The 16530-nt window shown below is 40.0% G+C and overlaps 3 protein-coding genes across 4 annotated transcripts; 1 reads left to right on the top strand and 2 right to left on the bottom strand.

Annotated features, from left to right (window-relative positions):
• Positions 1-11: 11 nt before the first annotated feature.
• Positions 12-4898, bottom strand: prkag1 (protein kinase, AMP-activated, gamma 1 non-catalytic subunit). Its single transcript, XM_040204254.2, has 13 exons — positions 4657-4898; positions 3907-3958; positions 3712-3812; positions 3543-3624; positions 3394-3452; positions 3145-3190; positions 3004-3058; positions 2584-2710; positions 2296-2461; positions 2162-2199; positions 1606-1752; positions 1410-1509; positions 12-1263 (listed from the first exon to the last, which is right to left on the bottom strand). The coding sequence occupies exons 1-13, from the start codon at positions 4663-4665 to the stop codon at positions 1253-1255; spliced, it is 993 nt and encodes a 330-aa protein (XP_040060188.1). The 5' UTR covers positions 4666-4898; the 3' UTR covers positions 12-1252.
• A 297-nt stretch (positions 4899-5195) lies between these two features.
• Positions 5196-10182, bottom strand: rhebl1 (Ras homolog, mTORC1 binding like 1). The gene is made up of 8 exons (XM_040204257.2): positions 9446-10182; positions 8484-8555; positions 8333-8400; positions 7832-7914; positions 7385-7441; positions 7231-7278; positions 7002-7083; positions 5196-6902 (listed from the first exon to the last, which is right to left on the bottom strand). The coding sequence occupies exons 1-8, from the start codon at positions 9495-9497 to the stop codon at positions 6810-6812; spliced, it is 555 nt and encodes a 184-aa protein (XP_040060191.1). The 5' UTR covers positions 9498-10182; the 3' UTR covers positions 5196-6809.
• Positions 10183-11144: 962 nt separating this feature from the next.
• LOC120835368 (zinc finger protein Eos) lies at positions 11145-16323 on the top strand. Of its 2 annotated transcripts, XM_040204247.2 has the most exons (8): positions 11145-11304; positions 12302-12359; positions 12447-12551; positions 12890-13144; positions 13315-13482; positions 13565-13714; positions 13970-14101; positions 14583-16323. In XM_040204247.2, the coding sequence occupies exons 2-8, from the start codon at positions 12320-12322 to the stop codon at positions 15467-15469; spliced, it is 1737 nt and encodes a 578-aa protein (XP_040060181.2). In that variant the 5' UTR covers positions 11145-11304; positions 12302-12319; the 3' UTR covers positions 15470-16323. The 2 variants fall into 2 exon arrangements, with proteins under 2 accessions (XP_040060181.2, XP_040060184.2); XM_040204250.2 differs by lacking the exon at positions 13970-14101 and having other exon boundaries at positions 11153-11304.
• The last annotated feature ends 207 nt before the right edge of the window (positions 16324-16530 follow it).

Raw genomic sequence — 16530 nt, 5'->3', positions numbered from 1 at the left:
TAACAATGCCATTTTAGACAAACTGAAACTTTATTGCTTATAATCTCAATGCAGATTACTACTAAAACAGCATGTCCATACAGCTCTTCACCTTCCATTTGAAATCTACCAAAACAAACATTCCCATGGGCCATCTTTAGGAAAAAGAAAAGGATGGAAAGCTGGTATTTGGTGATTTTGATTAAGTTCCTGAACACAACGGACAAAAAAAATGCTGAATAAATGCACTTTATGTTCATTACTGACTGTTAGACTCCAAAAATTTTAAATCAGAAAACAAATAATGCCAAAGTGTTAATTTGGCTTACATTTTAAATGATGGGAGAAGCTGGTGAGATCTTCCACCGTTGAAAGCAACAGATGCCAACACACAATATGAGTAACCAAACCGTAAAATAAAAGTAAAATATGGAATGGACATTAAAGATTTGTTATTCTTGACAGCACAAACCAAATGGCAAAACATGAAATCCAAAAATATCCAGAGCTGGTGCCTTTCGGCAGGATAGAGCACAATTAACAGTCCACTAACCGCAGATTCATAAATGAGCTCAGTGGCATGAAGTTTGTCTTTGTGTGTATAAAAAGAGAAATAAAAACGATTAAGAAATCAATCCCCACCTCTGTTAAAATAATCAAACTAGATGAATAACAACTAAAGCTGGGAAAACAACATTTCTATATACATAGAATACGAGTTTGAGTTTCAAGCAAATGTCAAAATGCACCCATTGTTAATCAAAGTTACACAGCGTTTAAAATGACTCCCCGGCTTTGTGTGCATATAGATTTCAGCCGTCTTATCAAAAATCTAACTGTTGCCAACCAAAGGCAGTACAGGTAAATCAGTTATTTTTCCAACTGATCCCAATTCACACTACAGGGGAAAAAAACTGATCTAGTCAATGGTCGATCTCTACTGCACGTAAATCAACAAGCACAGAAGTGGGAATGACGCCTGGTCTTCTCAGAGGCAGCAGCTCCTCTCGCCTCCGTCTCTTGTAGCTTGGAACTTTAACAAGAATTTCTGTATGTCTGTGCTGCTACAATTTTATATTGCTGCATCGCTAAGGCTTCACATTTCTGCAGGGAGGGAGATGTCTTCATGTGTGACTATGGGAAGCCGGATTACAGGGAATGGGTGAGGATACTTCAATGTACTGTCAATATGACACTCTTACATGCCCGTTCTTTCTCCCTTTGCTCCACCCTCCTCTTTAGACTGTGTCGCATTTCCATCAGGATGACTCCTTTAAGCTGTGCCTATGGACAGAGAAATTGAATCATTACTTTGTGTAACTCCAACACAAAATGTTTACACTGCTTTTATTGGTACTTTAATACTTTGTTGTAGCAAATACAAATGTATGTCATCCAAAATCTTAAGACGGTTACAAGATTGTACTTACCCTCTTCTCCATCAGTCAACACGAGTGCCTGGAGAATATCTGAAAGGGAGACAATCCCCTTCACCACATCCTGCTCGTCCACCACCACCAGCCTGTGCACCTGGAGGAGACACCGCGGAACCATCACGTTACCTTTACCGTTCCTTTGGCAGGAAGAATGCATCAACACATGAAACCAGTGGCGTCCGGCTCTCACCTCAGCCTCCACCAGTCGGTTGATGATGGCCTCCAGGGTCTCGTGCCGGTTGCAGGTCAGCACGCCTTCAAAGTATTGCGAGCGGTGCTTCAGCGCTTTGGTCACCGTCAAATCCAGGTTGTTGTACGTCTTCTCTGCTGCCAGGTTCTATACAAACAGAAGTCTAGCGTCTGAAAATGTCTCTCATTCTTAGATGGCGGACCAATTAGTTTGAAGGAAATATTTCAAATCCAGGTAGTGAATTATTCTCTCAGGCAAAGCGGAGTGATGCTGAGAAATGCTTTACCGCAATACTGATCATTATACTGCATCTATTAAGTAGATTAGTAAAGAAGTGTTTAAAACAATCACATGAGATCCGTTTGTGGGTCATCCAGTGAATTAAATACCTAAGAAGTTGAGATTTTCACATCCCCAAAAGAATCCTATAAATTTTGAGTTTTCCATTAAGCATGTGTTTTGCTTTAATTTTTAAAAAGCATATGGTCTTTTTCTATAAATTGTCATATTGCTCAACTGTGATCCTGGAAAATTATTAAGTCAGATGACAACTTACTATGACATCAAATTTTGAGTATATATCCACCACTCGACCTGCAAGAGGCAGCAGATCAGTACACAGACAAACACAATTCAGGAGTTCTTTGATCATTAATGCAGAATGGACGTCATTTCAAGCAGCCCACACACCTTTGTCATCAACAACGGGGAGCGCCGACACTCGCTGCTCAACAAAAATACCGAGCGCCGTGTAGAGCGGCGTGTCAGAGCGGACCACTGCGATGTTCCTGAAAGTCCCAATGTTCAGGTCCTCTAGCGTTTGTCTCAAGAACGAGGGTTTCGGCATCTCTGATATCTGGAAAGAATAACAAGATATTGCGCAGACCACACTTCATTAAAACGGTAGGGGAACGGATGTGAAAAATAATGTGAAAATAATTGAAAAGTATTCAATGCGAGAGCAGCTACGGCACTTACAAAAAGCTTCAGGAACTTAAGGATCCTCTTGTGAGTGAGAATGTAGAGCGTGTTCCCAGTCAGGGGGTCGATTACCGGCAGTCTGTGGATCTTGTTCTTCAGCAGAGATGATACTGCATCATACAAACTGTGATACAAATAGTTTCCGAAAGGAACAAGTTAATCACAGCATGTTGTGAGGTAAGATTGCTGCATAAAAAAAGTGAAGTAAAAATAGCTAAGATAGTTTTAGCAATAGTTGAAAGTTAAGAAAAGGATTTGTAAGATATATATCATGACGTAAATAAAACCTCAAGTTTCCCAGCACCTTTCTTTAGACAACAGAAAGTACGGATCAGAAGTCTACACAAACAAAATGCATTTGTCTGGAAATACTGGTGAGACAAATCATTAATCTTAAAAAATAAAATAAAAACTCACCTAGCATTGGGAGATATGCTAACCAACGGCTTAAATGAGTCTTGAAGGTACAACTCTATTATGAACAAAGACAAAATATATTCAAGACCAAGATGACAAGAGTTAATGAAAATACATACATTACATATTAAACCTTTTCACCTCTCCATGTTTCAATTTTGTGTTCTTCCAATTCGTATATCTGTACCTGAAAGAATATAAAAATAGTTCACATATTTAAGAAGAACCAAGAAAGAAAACAACATTCTTGTGATATCAATAGAAAATTGCCAAGGGCACAGTCGTCCACATATATTGTCATATTTAGGATTTTATCTCACTTTGAGAATTAAATGTTACACATCATCAAACAAGTCGAGTACGATAACCATTTGGTGTCTACCATCTTACCAATGGAGATTTGTAGTAGCGATGTAGAATATTAATGAAGTCTGTGATGGTCAGCATTCCTGCAGAGATGCATGAGCAGAATGGAGTCAGTCTTTTGTTTATTTAGTCTTGAATAGAGCAAAGCTGTGCCAAATGAGAACGGCCCTCACCAACAAAACACTGCTTTTTGCTGTCCCACAGAGGCGCTGCTCTTACGCCATTAGACACCAGAGCAAAAAACGCCTTCTTGACCTGTAAAATAAATTGGATCAACGTTAAAGTCTAAATGAGCTCATGAGTGAAATTATTACATTTTTTGTTTCAAAGCTTTTATTTTACCTGAAGTGATGTATCAAACACAACCAGTTTGGAGCTGGTCGGTACAAGGTCATAACATCGGTGAGACTTCATAAACCTGGTGTACACATTGTGCTCCGGGTCTGAAGGAATGAGACAGTTGTATTATTTTTATTCAAAGAACTGATCACTGCTTTTAATTAGCAATATTTCTGAGATCTATATATAAATTCTTACCCTCTATGATCGGGTCCTTTTTGCCCTCGAGATCATCCATAGCCACTGGAATCTTGAAATGCATTGAAGCCAAAAGGGGAATGTGAGTAAAAAAAAGTTGTTTTTTTAAAAGCCTTAGTTTACCGCTGTTTGAAAGGCGTTTTCTTGCATTACCCCGAATATCTGACACAACACATGACTCACTGCCTCGCTAATCGAGGCTTAAGCTACATTAGAGTGCTGCTTTTTATCTGACGTTAATAGTCAACAAATTAGCTCATTTAATCTGTTTAACTTGAGAGCGCATTGTAAAAATGTGTTTTAGTTGTGGCGCTGCAGCTGTTGTGAAATATTATTTTGAAATGTACGATTCTTCGTTGGGGAAATTAAAACTAGAGGGTGTCGAGGTCAACTCTTTAAAGAAAAAATATAAATAACTTGCATTAGGCTAACTAGCGTCCCAGTCTGTTGACACGGAGCAGCCTAATAACGTTTGAGTGGTTTGACCTGAGGTTAACTTTGACGTTGTGTGACACAAAACGTAATGATAGTAAACCGTAGTGGCACTGAGGGGGAAATACGGGCCTTCGGTGACGGTTGACAACCGACCGTCACTAAGAAGCGCGCTAGCCTCTTAAAACTTAACGTTAAGTTACTCTGCCAAGAATTAGCTTGGTTAGCTATTTGGTGGCTACCATTAGCATTCCTGGAGAAGTCGCGTTACTCGGAGAGCGGTTTGTAGAGGCCAGCAGTCCGTCTTGGACAACTTACACACTCCATATTTCATTCGCCGAGTCTCCTTCCTGTGGTCGGTCCCTTCTCAGCAGGTAGGATCCAAACCGCGCAGCTCTTCCGCTCCTTCTCGCAAAGAGCCACTGAGCTGATGAATGATCGGCCGCTCTTCTTCTTCTTCTTCTTTGTGTTTTAATGTCAGACTGTATCCCTCGTTCTGCACTACTGCCATCTTCTGGAGTTAGTTAACTCCGACTCTTTTAATATATTTGACACAGTGCATTTGTGTCCACGTTGTGAATATATTGCACACGTTAGTTTCGAATTCACTTTTTCAAGTTTAAAAGATCTGTGGTATTAAGCTCAAAGCCCGCAGGACGACTCCTGTTCCTACATGATCTTTTTTTTTAATCTTTTGGGCCTTAGGCTGAATGTCTGTAAGCATTTATAAAAATGAATAAAATGAATGTCTGCAGTCGACCATACAACGTCGACTTTCTATACCTCTATACAATTGTAATGTGTCAAAGTCTGAATAAGAACCCATCGCAGTAAATGAAACAGCAGAGATCAGCACATCAAATGAGTAACAGATTTATTTATATACAAAACTGTTTACAGCAAGATCTGTGAATTAACATGACCCACAAGAGCATATTGGTGTTCAGGTGCACACCTGCACAACGGTATCAAGTCAACAGAAGGAGAATGAAAGAAACAAGAAAGAAAGAAAAAATAACTTTAAGAGCACCTTCAGTCATGGAGGGCAGCAGATGAGGGAGTTTGAGGAACTGTAAGGCACCAGACACAGCGTCACCAGCTTCTGTTCAACCATCATCAATCAATCAACTACTTACTGAGCCAAGCACGTGATAAAAGTTACAATTACCCACAAGCACAACATGAGGGTTATGAGGGGAAATCCACATTGTGTCACATCTTTGTAAGGGTACTGGATCTAGAAAAAACAAGACATTGAGGATCTCTAGCTTCTGACAGTGTGCACGAAAGTCCACCATAAGAATGAAATGGACTGCATGCCATCCTGGCTTGGTTATATCAAGCCTGCATAACCCATCACATCAAAATGCGATTACTAAGCTAACTCTGTAGCCTCCACCCACTTAAATGGCCTTGGTGCAGTGATAAAATGCAATCACAAAATTGCAACTCAACAATGTTCTTGACTATATTGCATTTTTAGGAATATAATAAGGATATTGACGGGAGCGCAACCTTGCACCATGCAAAATATAACCAACAGTATCAAACCATTCTCTAAGATTCTAAATTTAATTGTATAAAAAGGCCATAACTGGTAAATATCAAAGATCTATTTCAAGCTATACTAAATTTATCTGAGGTCTGTCCATAAGATAACATCTTTATTACAGTGAATAAGGAGACATTGAACTGTATAAACAGAGGATTAGCCAAATCTGCTTAGCAGAAGAACTGAAAATGTGAGTTGGATTTACAGATTCCTACATTGCAAAGACGCAGCTTGGAAGTTCATTGGTGAAAAGGTACCCGAAGAGTTGATCAGAATTACAGAGAGAAGAACTATGGAAACAGTGACACGTCTTGAGTAAAATCTCATTCAAGGTTGTTCAAAGAAATCCACCGTTTTGTGAGGGGTACTGACATTTTAACACATTTAAAGCAATGTGAATTTTGACTCTCCATCACTGTTGAAATAATACCAGTCCTTAATAAGGTTAACCAGGCCTGCATGTACATTAACTAAACTACCCAAAGAGTTATGAGTTAAGCCAATGATGTCTCCAACATCAGATTTAAAAATAGTTACTTATATATTTTCACAAAGAAAAAATGTAATGGATCTGGACCAATTTGTTTGATAGTATCATGTTTTCTTAGCAGTTGGATCAAAGTCAAGATTTAGCCAAGTTATAGATAATGTTTCAATATTTAAAGAATTCACTAACTGTGACTCTTTTTCAAAAACAAATCTTGCTCTTGGAAACTTCTTGCCTTTGGTTACAATTGATGGCACAGTTTACCAACTGGCCGGGCAGTTGAATCGCTATGTAAATCAATAAGATATCACATTTCAGCAGAAAGATTCCACTGCGGCTTCTACGGTGTCGGTGAGATCTCGATTGGCGAGCTGGTGAAGTTTTGGCTCCTGTCTTCAGCAATTTAGCTTTTATGATGTCCTGGATACACATTTACATCACAGCACACTTCTTCTCCTCCGGGGGTCCATTTCCATCCGCTTTCTCCATCTCCAAAATGATCCGCTTGAAAACCTCCACAGCCGTCTGCATTTCAAGAATATTTCCATTGGAGTGTGAATCTGTGTCAGAATATATATGGGACCGCATGGATGAGTTGGTTTTTAACGAGACGTCCATCATTACCTCATTCTCTTTGGCTGAGGACTCCATAAATGCAGCACCCCAGGAATCAGCAAGGATCTTTCCCTCCTCTGCCTTGATGACCCTGGAAAATAAAATCAAAACAAGATTTTACTCACAAGAAACCCTGTATGAAGGATATTTGGATACACATGCAATACATTGTTGGTTTGGACAAGAAAAACACAAAATATCAGCAGATAAGTAAACTAAAAAAAGTTAAATTATTCACCTTTCCATGTGGAGATCTTTTTTGTTCCCTACAAGAACAGTTGGCACCCTAAAAATAAACATAAGAAATAGTTGTAAAAGAAGAAAAAAAAACAAAGTTGCAGAAAACAAAGAATTTGAAGCATTTTATTTTACGGATCCAACTTTAAACTTACTGAATCTTTCCAACCATGTCTAGCAGCTTGTCATGTAGAACCTGCACAACTTCAAAACTGGACAAAGACAAGACAATGTTGTGAGTAGAGTGTTCAGTATGAAACTAACCTTTGTGTTAATTACTAACTTAGTATTGCAATACAACGCCAGCCCAACGACCCCCACACTATGAAATATGCCTGAAAGGGAACAATATAAACCTATTTATATGGCAAAGTAAGGCAATATAAAGACCACTGCTTGTATGTGTACACAACAGCAGGTTTAACCATTGAAAATATTTTTGGTTCAGGATTAATGTTTTATGATTAGGGTAAGTGGATAAATGAGACCATAATGGCATTAATCCTAAGACATTCAATGTTGTTTACCTCTTAGTGTTTCAAGACTTTAACAGCAAATAACACACTAATTATACAGATGTTACAACAAAATCATCCAATTACCTTTTACTGGAAGTCACTGAATAGACTAGGACATAACCATGGATGTCCATTGAGTGTGACTGGTGAAAAATCGAGTACTCATCCTACAGACAGAGGGGAGACATGGTATTGGGGCTGACGATTACCAAACACAACGCATTATTAAATGGAGCTAGATTTAGAATATAGCACTATAGTAACCACTTTCAATACAAACGGACGATCTGACATCATTATTCCATCCTAAATTAGCAGTTACAGCCAAGTAATATGGGCAATGGGGCATGGGGAATACCGCTGACTCCCCAGATTCACTGTAACGCCCAACTGGACATTCGAGTGTCGCTATGACGTCTCGCTTGAATGTGAACTAAACAATTCAAGAATTTAACTTATGGTAAAATATTAAGATTGAACAGATTAATTCTGATGAGATCAAGTGTTGATCTCAAACCAAGAGTTAAATTTAAAACAAAGTTTAGCACTAATGTCAAGTAAAGAGTTAGTAAATGAACAACTTACTTGTCCAGCTGTGTCAACCAGTTGAAGATTGAAGTCTTGACCATTCACGCTGACTAGTTTGTTAAAAGCTGGCGAGAGAGGGATAGTTTTACAAAACATTTATTTTTATTAAGAGAAAAATGGCGACTTTTAAACTTATAATTAAACATACTGTTTTCGATGGTGGGGTCATAGGAGTCCACAAACTGTCCTTCCACAAACTGTATTGTAAGAGATGACTTTCCTGTGCAAGGCAAAGAAACGTAACACAGTTTAACTACCATTTTGTTTACATTTTTTTATACTAATCCTCTACAGAAATATAAAAAACACATTCACAAATACTGTGCCAGTATTGTGTAGAATTTAATGGCTTAAAGCCATTAATGACAACCTAGAGGGGGAAAAAAAGACATTACACAATCAGTTTCATGTGAAACGTCATAGTGGGTTATCAGTGGGTGGGTGGATCAGGGAAAGGTTTTGGACACAATAAATCACATACTGTAGCGGAGGTATTTAGAGAGGGTCACACAGGGTGACTATAGGCTACTGAAATCTGTAAAAATGATCATTCCAGAGGATCAACTTGGTGATACAATCGGAGTAACATGTATAATACATGACGAGTATAATACAACTAATTGATAATAAAGATACATTTATTCTAGTTAACACCGAATCTGATTGGTCATACAAAACACCAGCAACGCAAGAACATTTTAGAATATATTACAGTTAATAAAGACTAGAATAACTGGTGGGTTGGTAGAATAGGATTGCAAGATGACCGTCATGAACCCGGTGTTTTTGGTAAAACACGCTACTCTACTAAGTTAAGTTTCGACACACCAATTGGCTCTATACCAGGATGTCGTCGCTAAATGTGTTTCCAATAACAGATGACGACTAACAACGTTAGTAACAGATGGATACAGCTGTACAACAACATAGACCACGGACGTGTAATTTAGTGGTCAACAGCTCACCACACACACACAAAAACAGGAACACGGGAAACATTGCGTTGCTCGTGTCGCATGGAGCGAAGAGGAAAACAAAGCCAGGACGTTAGCATGTTAGCCAGCTAGCTGACTAGCATTAGCTGAACACGAGCTCGCGTGCTTTACTCACCTACAGATCTGTAACCTATAACAGCAATCTTTCGATGTTTCGGTTGGGGCATTTTGGTCAATGTTGTGTTCCAGGTGTTTTAATATGAAAGTACGCCACCGGCTTTTACTATCTAAGCAAACTTTTATCGCCACATTCGCCTCACATCACGTGACAACAACAAACTTTTCAGCTGCTGCTGGAGCTCTCTGCTGGGCCTCGAGCTGGAAGTTCGGAGTTTAAGTGGAGCGAGTACAACTTGTACCGATCTCAAAAAGTATCTATTTCTTTATCTGATGTTGTAATCGATAAGGATCGGAAGTTTTAAATTATGAAATTGACATTTGAGATAAAAATGGGAAAAAAAACACGCTCGCTCAACGCGGTAACGATTTGCAAGTCAAAATGACGGAAACTGTCATTGTGTAAGCGCGCACCGTCGTAAAACCAGGCAATACGTCACAACTGACATGGACGCGCATTGTGTACAGCAGAGGTCACTCTTTGTGCGTCCCAGCTTGTTTCTTTCAGCTAGACCTTTTCGATGTTTCCAGAGTGACCTCCAGGCCACAATCACCAGGGCATTTTTGAGTCCTTCGTATCATGGTTTCCATTGATTCATTACACAACAGTATGGATGGGAAGTTGGTCGATGTAATCAAAGTAACCCGGACAGATATTCTGTCACAGCGTCATCTGAAAAGATTTTAATCCCAGAAAACCCATCTGAGAAGACGCTGTTGGGATTAGTGTGTAAGACGTTAAATAGCTTTATGTCTTCAGTTAAGTACACTGTCCTTATATGACCGTTCTACCGAAGGACTGATATACACAAATACACCCACGGTGTACGCATATTTAAATAATGCTATTTTTCTTTTGGGCCAAATAGGGATTTAAATCTCTTTTGGTGATTAAAGGGAAATAGCAAGAAGAGCATGTTTATGTGTGAAAATAATTTTACATAAAAATACCATGGCTTTTCTTTTTTTCATGGCACCAGAGATTTTTTATTTTATATTACATTCACCTACCTCTTGTTGGTGAAATACAGAGTCCAACATTATGCTAGTAAATCATTTTAAGACCACCCATCCACCCATCCTCTGAATCATATTTACTGGTCTTTTGCAATGTTGAAAATGTAGATAAATGTGATGGATGTCTTAAACAGGAAACAGTGAGCATAAATGTGCATTTCATTTACTTGAACTTACTACTAATTGTTTATATTTATTTATGGTCCGTGTTGAAGGCCCCAACAGCATGTAAAGGCATGTTGTTAAAACAAAGTAAAACTGATGCTGATGCAAACAAGGGAGGTTGTATTGAAATATCTTGTATTCCGTCATTTATAGTTATGTTACTTCGGTATGCTTTATTTGAGAACAAAACTGAGGTGTCATTGAATACTATCATACCAACCCTGCTTTGAGTCAACACTGTGCTTTATTCTGAACATAGAAAAAGTCACATAGTCAGTTATTCAAGCATTGCGGATGCGACAGATTACACCAAGACCTGCTGTTTATAAACTGTAAATAATCTTGGATCCTTTTAAGGGGTCATTTCAAACTTTGAAACTGCCACCAGAAAACAAAAGTTGTCTCCTCAGTTTTAAGTCTTAATTAATTAAAAGCCAGCCAATTTATTATTTATTATAATGCATCTGTGTATATGTGTAACATTGCATGTTAAATAAATATTAACCAATGTTAAGGTTGAAGCAGATTAATGGTGGAGGTAGCGTAAACGCTGCTCGCTCCTGGTGGTTAACCGGAAATAGGGCTAAAGGTAAACGCTGTCGGGAGATGCTGCCGTCATAAACAGGCAGATGAAAATACAGAATAACCTAACTGAAACGGACCTGACAGGCACAGGTAATGCCACCGTAGCAGGAAAAATCGAACAACAAGTACCTTTTTTATATAGTTGACTCTGCTGTTTTGTGCTGTAATTGTCAGCGCCAGGGCTTCAGGGAGAGCAAGCTAGCTAGCTAACAACTGGCTGGCTAGCCATAGCATCAGGGAGGGGGTGGGTGCCATAGCAACCGTTTAGGAAACATTGAGTGGTGGCTAGCTAGCCGAGACAGTTCAGGCTAACGTTGGTTTGTTGTGCTAGCAACAAACAAGACGTTAGAGACTTGACCGTCCAATTTAGCGTCTCTCAGTCAATTGATGTCACAATTCCGCGTTATCTACCTTTCGCCATTGCCCACATTAATGAACTGTAACTTGGCCCACTGCCTTGTGGGGTAACGCTAGCTGTCCAGAATGACAGATTGGTGTAACTGTGTATTGAGTTTAGCTAACTTAGCTAATGGTAATTTCCGTCACATGAAGTAAGCTAACGTTAGCCATCTAGGCCGACCTGTAAACGCAGGTTACCTCAACGCCATCGTTATGCAACGTTAAACGTCAAAGTAAACTCCTCTCTATTATTATCTGGATTTTGGACTGACATGTGTCAGATGACCCAAACGTTAGATTGAATCAACATCAAGTTACTTTATCAATGTTTGCATTGGTCAACCTAACGTTATTAACTTACGACTTACACGTTAGTGGAATTGTTACAGTTAGGTATGGTTGCAATTATTAATGTATGGTTGTTAGCTGACATTAGCTCTAGATTTGAGTGCTTTTTTTCCTTTTGGGAGGTCATTGAAAGTGTTTATCATAACATAAGTTATACCAATTTAAGTTGACGTGCAACATAGGTTTTCATTTCATAACGTGGTTTTCAATTTGACCTCAACTTGTAAATATTGTCTGTTTTCCTATTGCGTTAATGAGGATTGATGTAATGTTAATTTTGAGTGAATATGTTAGAGATCATACCGTTAAATCTTAACACCTTACATGACTGTCATTTCAGTATTCAGCTTAAACTAGTATGGATGTTGATGACTGCAATGGCCGGTCTTACACATCAGGTAGAATTCTTTTTTTTAAAATTACATATGAACTTACTTGAATTGTGTTCAAATGACATTCTGCTTTGCTTTCCTTTTTGGTTGCAGCTAGTGGGGACTCTTCAATGGAAAGAGAGTTTTCTGGGGCTCTTGGAGGTCCAACAGTGAGCACACCAAACAGCAAGGAGACTTCCCCCAGTCGCTCCCTCAGCGGTCAGTGAAATACATTTAATCCCACATAACAGACAAGGTAATGATTCACAAAAGCCCCAAACCTTAATTATTCCTCAGGTCACATATCCTTCCTCCCATAATGCAACATATAGTAATATAGAATCTTACTGTGATCAGTCGAATGTTGTGCAACAATATATAGGCATTTTTGGAATTAATTTATTTTACAGAAATCAAACTATCAATTCCTAGTGTATATAAATGACATGTAAGACTGTGCACACTCTGTTGTCTCTTTCTCTTGAGTCCGGCCACACGTTGGTTGACGCATAATCTAATCTAGGGATTTATTTATCTTCGCTCCTGTGTGTCTGTAGCCAACTCCATTAAAGTGGAGCTGTACAGTGATGAAGACCCAGGTCGCACTGCGGAAGATGAAAGAGGGGAGCGGGTAGAGGATGGAGGTCCAGAGAAAGGATCTGAGCAAGTCGGAGGCTACAGGGAGCTCACCAATCCTGAAACCATGCAAGCTGGAGCGACCAGACTGCCAAATGGAAAGCTCAAGTGTGACATCTGTGGAATGTTCTGCATTGGGCCTAATGTTCTCATGGTACACAAACGCAGCCACACAGGTAACCGATCAGTTGACACAAGAAATTAACAAAAAAGCTGCTGTGATGATTGATAATATTTTGAATACCTTGCTAAACTTTTTCATTTGAAAGACCAAGAAGACACTAGACCAAATGCACCTGACACATTGGATTTAATCAAACAAGTTGGGTTGACGATCTGTCTGCAGGTGAGCGACCATTCAAGTGCAATCAGTGTGGCGCCTCCTTCACTCAAAAGGGTAACCTGCTCCGCCACATCAAGCTGCACTCAGGAGAGAAGCCTTTTAAATGTCCCTTTTGCAGCTATGCCTGTCGAAGACGAGACGCGCTCACTGGCCACCTTCGCACTCATGCAGGTTGGACAAATTCAAGCTTGATCATTATTCTCTCATGATAGTGAACAATATTGGGAAAACAACAACCCCCCCCTCTCCCCAGTGTCTTCTCCAACTGTAGGGAAGCCCTATAAGTGCAGTTCTTGTGGCCGTAGTTACAAGCAGCAGAGCACCTTGGAGGAGCACCGTGAACGCTGCCACAGCTATTTACAGAGTCTGGAGTCACATCAGCCCTCCTGTGTGCAAAATCCAGGTATGGTTCTTTAACTTTCATGCATATGACCTGTCAAAAGAACCACACTTACAAATAAGACAATAACTGAAAAATTATGAAATGGTTTTGTAAATATCAGCACCAAGAGATTGTTGCACACACAACCCCTGGTTTAGTTTCTCTTCTGTCCAAATGTTGAAAACCAGGACACAACTTAAACATTTGGGATAAATGCTGTCTGGGTTATAAGTAAACCCGCAAAATAACATTGCAGTTTGTTTGTACTTTACACAGGGGAGGAGATGAGAGAGCTAGAGTTTATACCAGACTCTCTACTGCAACCCTCCTCAGACAAGATGGCATTTATCGATCGGCTCGCCAACAGCATCACCAAACGCAAGAGATCCACACCACAAAAATTTGTAGGTGAGCAATTGGTCTCAATGTGGACAAGTTGAGGAAACTGAAAGCAGTTTAATTGGTTGAATTGGAGAGATATGACATTTTACATTTGTATGTCTCATAGCTGTAGGATTGGCCAAACCAAATGTCAAAGTAAATAAGGGAACTTCCATGCTTTGTTTTGAGGGTTATTGGTAGCAGCTACACATGGCTGTGCAACAGAGCTGTGAAATCAAGACAAATGGTATATTTTGACAATTACCAAGCAACCATTTATAGGTCTCTCATGAACCTTATTAAATACAAAAGCACTGTAATTCAAATGCTTTTTTGAATTTAACGCATTCACCATAACCTCCAACCTAATGTTGGCATCCAGAATGAATCCAAATAACTTTGCAGGCTGTTCATTTACCTGAGCAAATTGCCTGCCCATGTATTTATTTTTGTTTTCTCCCCAGAGTTCCACAGAACAGTATAATGAGATTGTGTTTCTTAATTGCAGGACAGACGCACCTACATCTCAACCTTCCAGATGCACCTTATGAGCTCAGCGCTGGTTCGGATAAAGACGTGGAAATGCCTGCAGGTGACCTTGAAACCCCACACTTCCCCAGTCTGGGAGGAGAATATGCAGGTGTGGCAGGAAATGGAGGTGGAGGTTTATCAGACACACGGAAGCCTCCACACCATCTCACGACTCACCCTTCATCTTTATCAGAACTCAGGCCAATCAATAGCTCCATTCACGTCTCTGCCGCTCTTGGCCCACGGATGGATTGCTCAGGGACTGGGGCTGAGTTGGGACCTGTAGCTGTAGGTGGAAGGGAGGCCGCGGAGGGTCATGAAGATCAGCCAGTGAGCCGAAGTCACGCACAATCGCCTAGCAACGGTTGCCAGGACTCTACGGATACAGAGAGCATGGCGGATGAGCCTTGCAACAGAACGGCGATGACTCCGACCCTGCTCAGTAACAACGGCCACCATCTTCAACACTCCAACCACCATCAACCAGCACCTCCTCCTGTTGCACACCACAGGAGCCGGTGCGGACACAATCCCAGCCACGCCAAAGACATGGAGGTGAAACGAGAAGATGTTGGCCACCCGGCCCTGCGGCCCTCTGGTGACGCGCTCACTCGAATCTCGCCTGCGGCGGCCTCCTCTACCTCTCGGGAGTCGCTTCGTGTCGTAGATGGAGAGGGGCGAGCCGTGCGCTCTTTCCGTTGCGACCACTGTCGTGTGCTTTTCCTGGACCATGTCATGTATACGATCCACATGGGCTGCCACGGTTTCCGCCAGCCTTTGGAGTGTAACATCTGTGGCCACCGCAGCCAGGACCGCTATGAGTTTTCTTCCCACATTGTTCGTGGTGAGCACGTCCTCGACTGAGAGTGAGACCTGCTTTACAGACCTATTTCTACACTGAGACAGCGACCCGGCTGGGTTTGGTCTGCACAGAAGCTAAAGAAGACAGTTACATGAAAGTGATATGAACATTTTTAACAGGCACTGGTACAGTGAGAACGTATCAGCATTACAGGCATGCTCTTATGTGTTTTTTTTCTAAAATTACAATAAGGGTCCTTGTTGTCTTTAATGCACTTTGAACAGGTAATCAATTTTAAGATGCACTTTTAAATAATGTATCATAAAGTAGAGCCAGTGCAACTTTTCAATCAGCAGATGTGCCTTGATCCAAAATCCAGGATTCAAACCTGATGCACAATTTACAAACAAATAATTTACAACAAATCTGACTTTTGTCAGTAACAAGAAACTGCAAAAACAATAATCTGACGTTTATAGGCATAATGGAATATATATTTTCAAGACTTCTTAAAGGACTTCAACAAAATGATTGACCAACAAATGTTGCGTTCTGCAAATATCTTTTTCCAATGTGGGTTGTATTCTGAAATGGTTTGCTTTTTAAAATGAGAAGCAAGGTGCAGACCAAACTCATAAGCTAGGCCCAAGTCATCCAAGATTCATTTGAGGGGTTGTCCGTGAATTAGAAATGCACTTTTGTTTTTAAAGGGGTGGGGGTGGATTGATCTGAGTGTGTGAGAAAAAGGGAGCACGTGACAGACCCTTTTGTGTTATGGAAGGTAATAGAATAATTGCAAAATGGAAGCCTTTGTGTGAATGCATGTATGAAATGTTTGTTTTTCTTTTCTGTTACTGCTTTTGTTGCACTGATCCCTGCCAGAATACTATTATATTAAACTATTTTATGAAATACATTAACGACCTGAACAAATCTCTTAAAGTCTGAGAAACACTGATGGAATGTTTTTCTCAGAAGGAATACGATTATTACTGCCACTATTTCAGAGATTATTGTAAAGTTATGGGCCTTTATAAGTCAATTAATTTACATTTCTTAACTACATCTCACTGCAAACAAACACTAATCTAATGGTACTGTGCCTTTCTTCACCATGATCACA

This window comes from Gasterosteus aculeatus, chromosome 17 (genome assembly GCF_964276395.1).
Source record: "Gasterosteus aculeatus chromosome 17, fGasAcu3.hap1.1, whole genome shotgun sequence".
NCBI classification, from domain to species: domain Eukaryota; kingdom Metazoa; phylum Chordata; class Actinopteri; order Perciformes; family Gasterosteidae; genus Gasterosteus; species Gasterosteus aculeatus.
This window is presented reverse-complemented; position numbering and strand designations above follow the sequence as displayed.

What these genes read in the sequence shown, in the direction of transcription:
- prkag1 (XM_040204254.2), bottom strand. An exon ending in TGTTTGATACATCACTTCAG is followed by an intron (nt 3,625 to 3,711) that starts GTAAAATAAAAG and finishes TTTATTTTACAG; the next exon opens with GTCAAGAAGGCGTTTTTTGC. An exon ending in CAAAAAGCAGTGTTTTGTTG is followed by an intron (nt 3,453 to 3,542) that starts GTGAGGGCCGTT and finishes GCATCTCTGCAG; the next exon opens with GAATGCTGACCATCACAGAC.
- rhebl1 (XM_040204257.2), bottom strand. Translation starts at nt 9,497, where the DNA reads ATGCCCCAACCGAAACATCGAAAGATTGCTGTTATAGGTTACAGATCT. An exon ending in TCAGTGACTTCCAGTAAAAG is followed by an intron (nt 7,442 to 7,831) that starts GTAATTGGATGA and finishes GTCTTTGTCCAG; the next exon opens with TTTTGAAGTTGTGCAGGTTC. An exon ending in CCTCAGCCAAAGAGAATGAG is followed by an intron (nt 6,903 to 7,001) that starts GTAATGATGGAC and finishes CTTGAAATGCAG; the next exon opens with ACGGCTGTGGAGGTTTTCAA.
- LOC120835368 (XM_040204247.2), top strand. Translation starts at nt 12,320, where the DNA reads ATGGATGTTGATGACTGCAATGGCCGGTCTTACACATCAG. An exon ending in CCCCAGTCGCTCCCTCAGCG is followed by an intron (nt 12,552 to 12,889) that starts GTCAGTGAAATA and finishes GTGTGTCTGTAG; the next exon opens with CCAACTCCATTAAAGTGGAG. An exon ending in CTCCTGTGTGCAAAATCCAG is followed by an intron (nt 13,715 to 13,969) that starts GTATGGTTCTTT and finishes TACTTTACACAG; the next exon opens with GGGAGGAGATGAGAGAGCTA.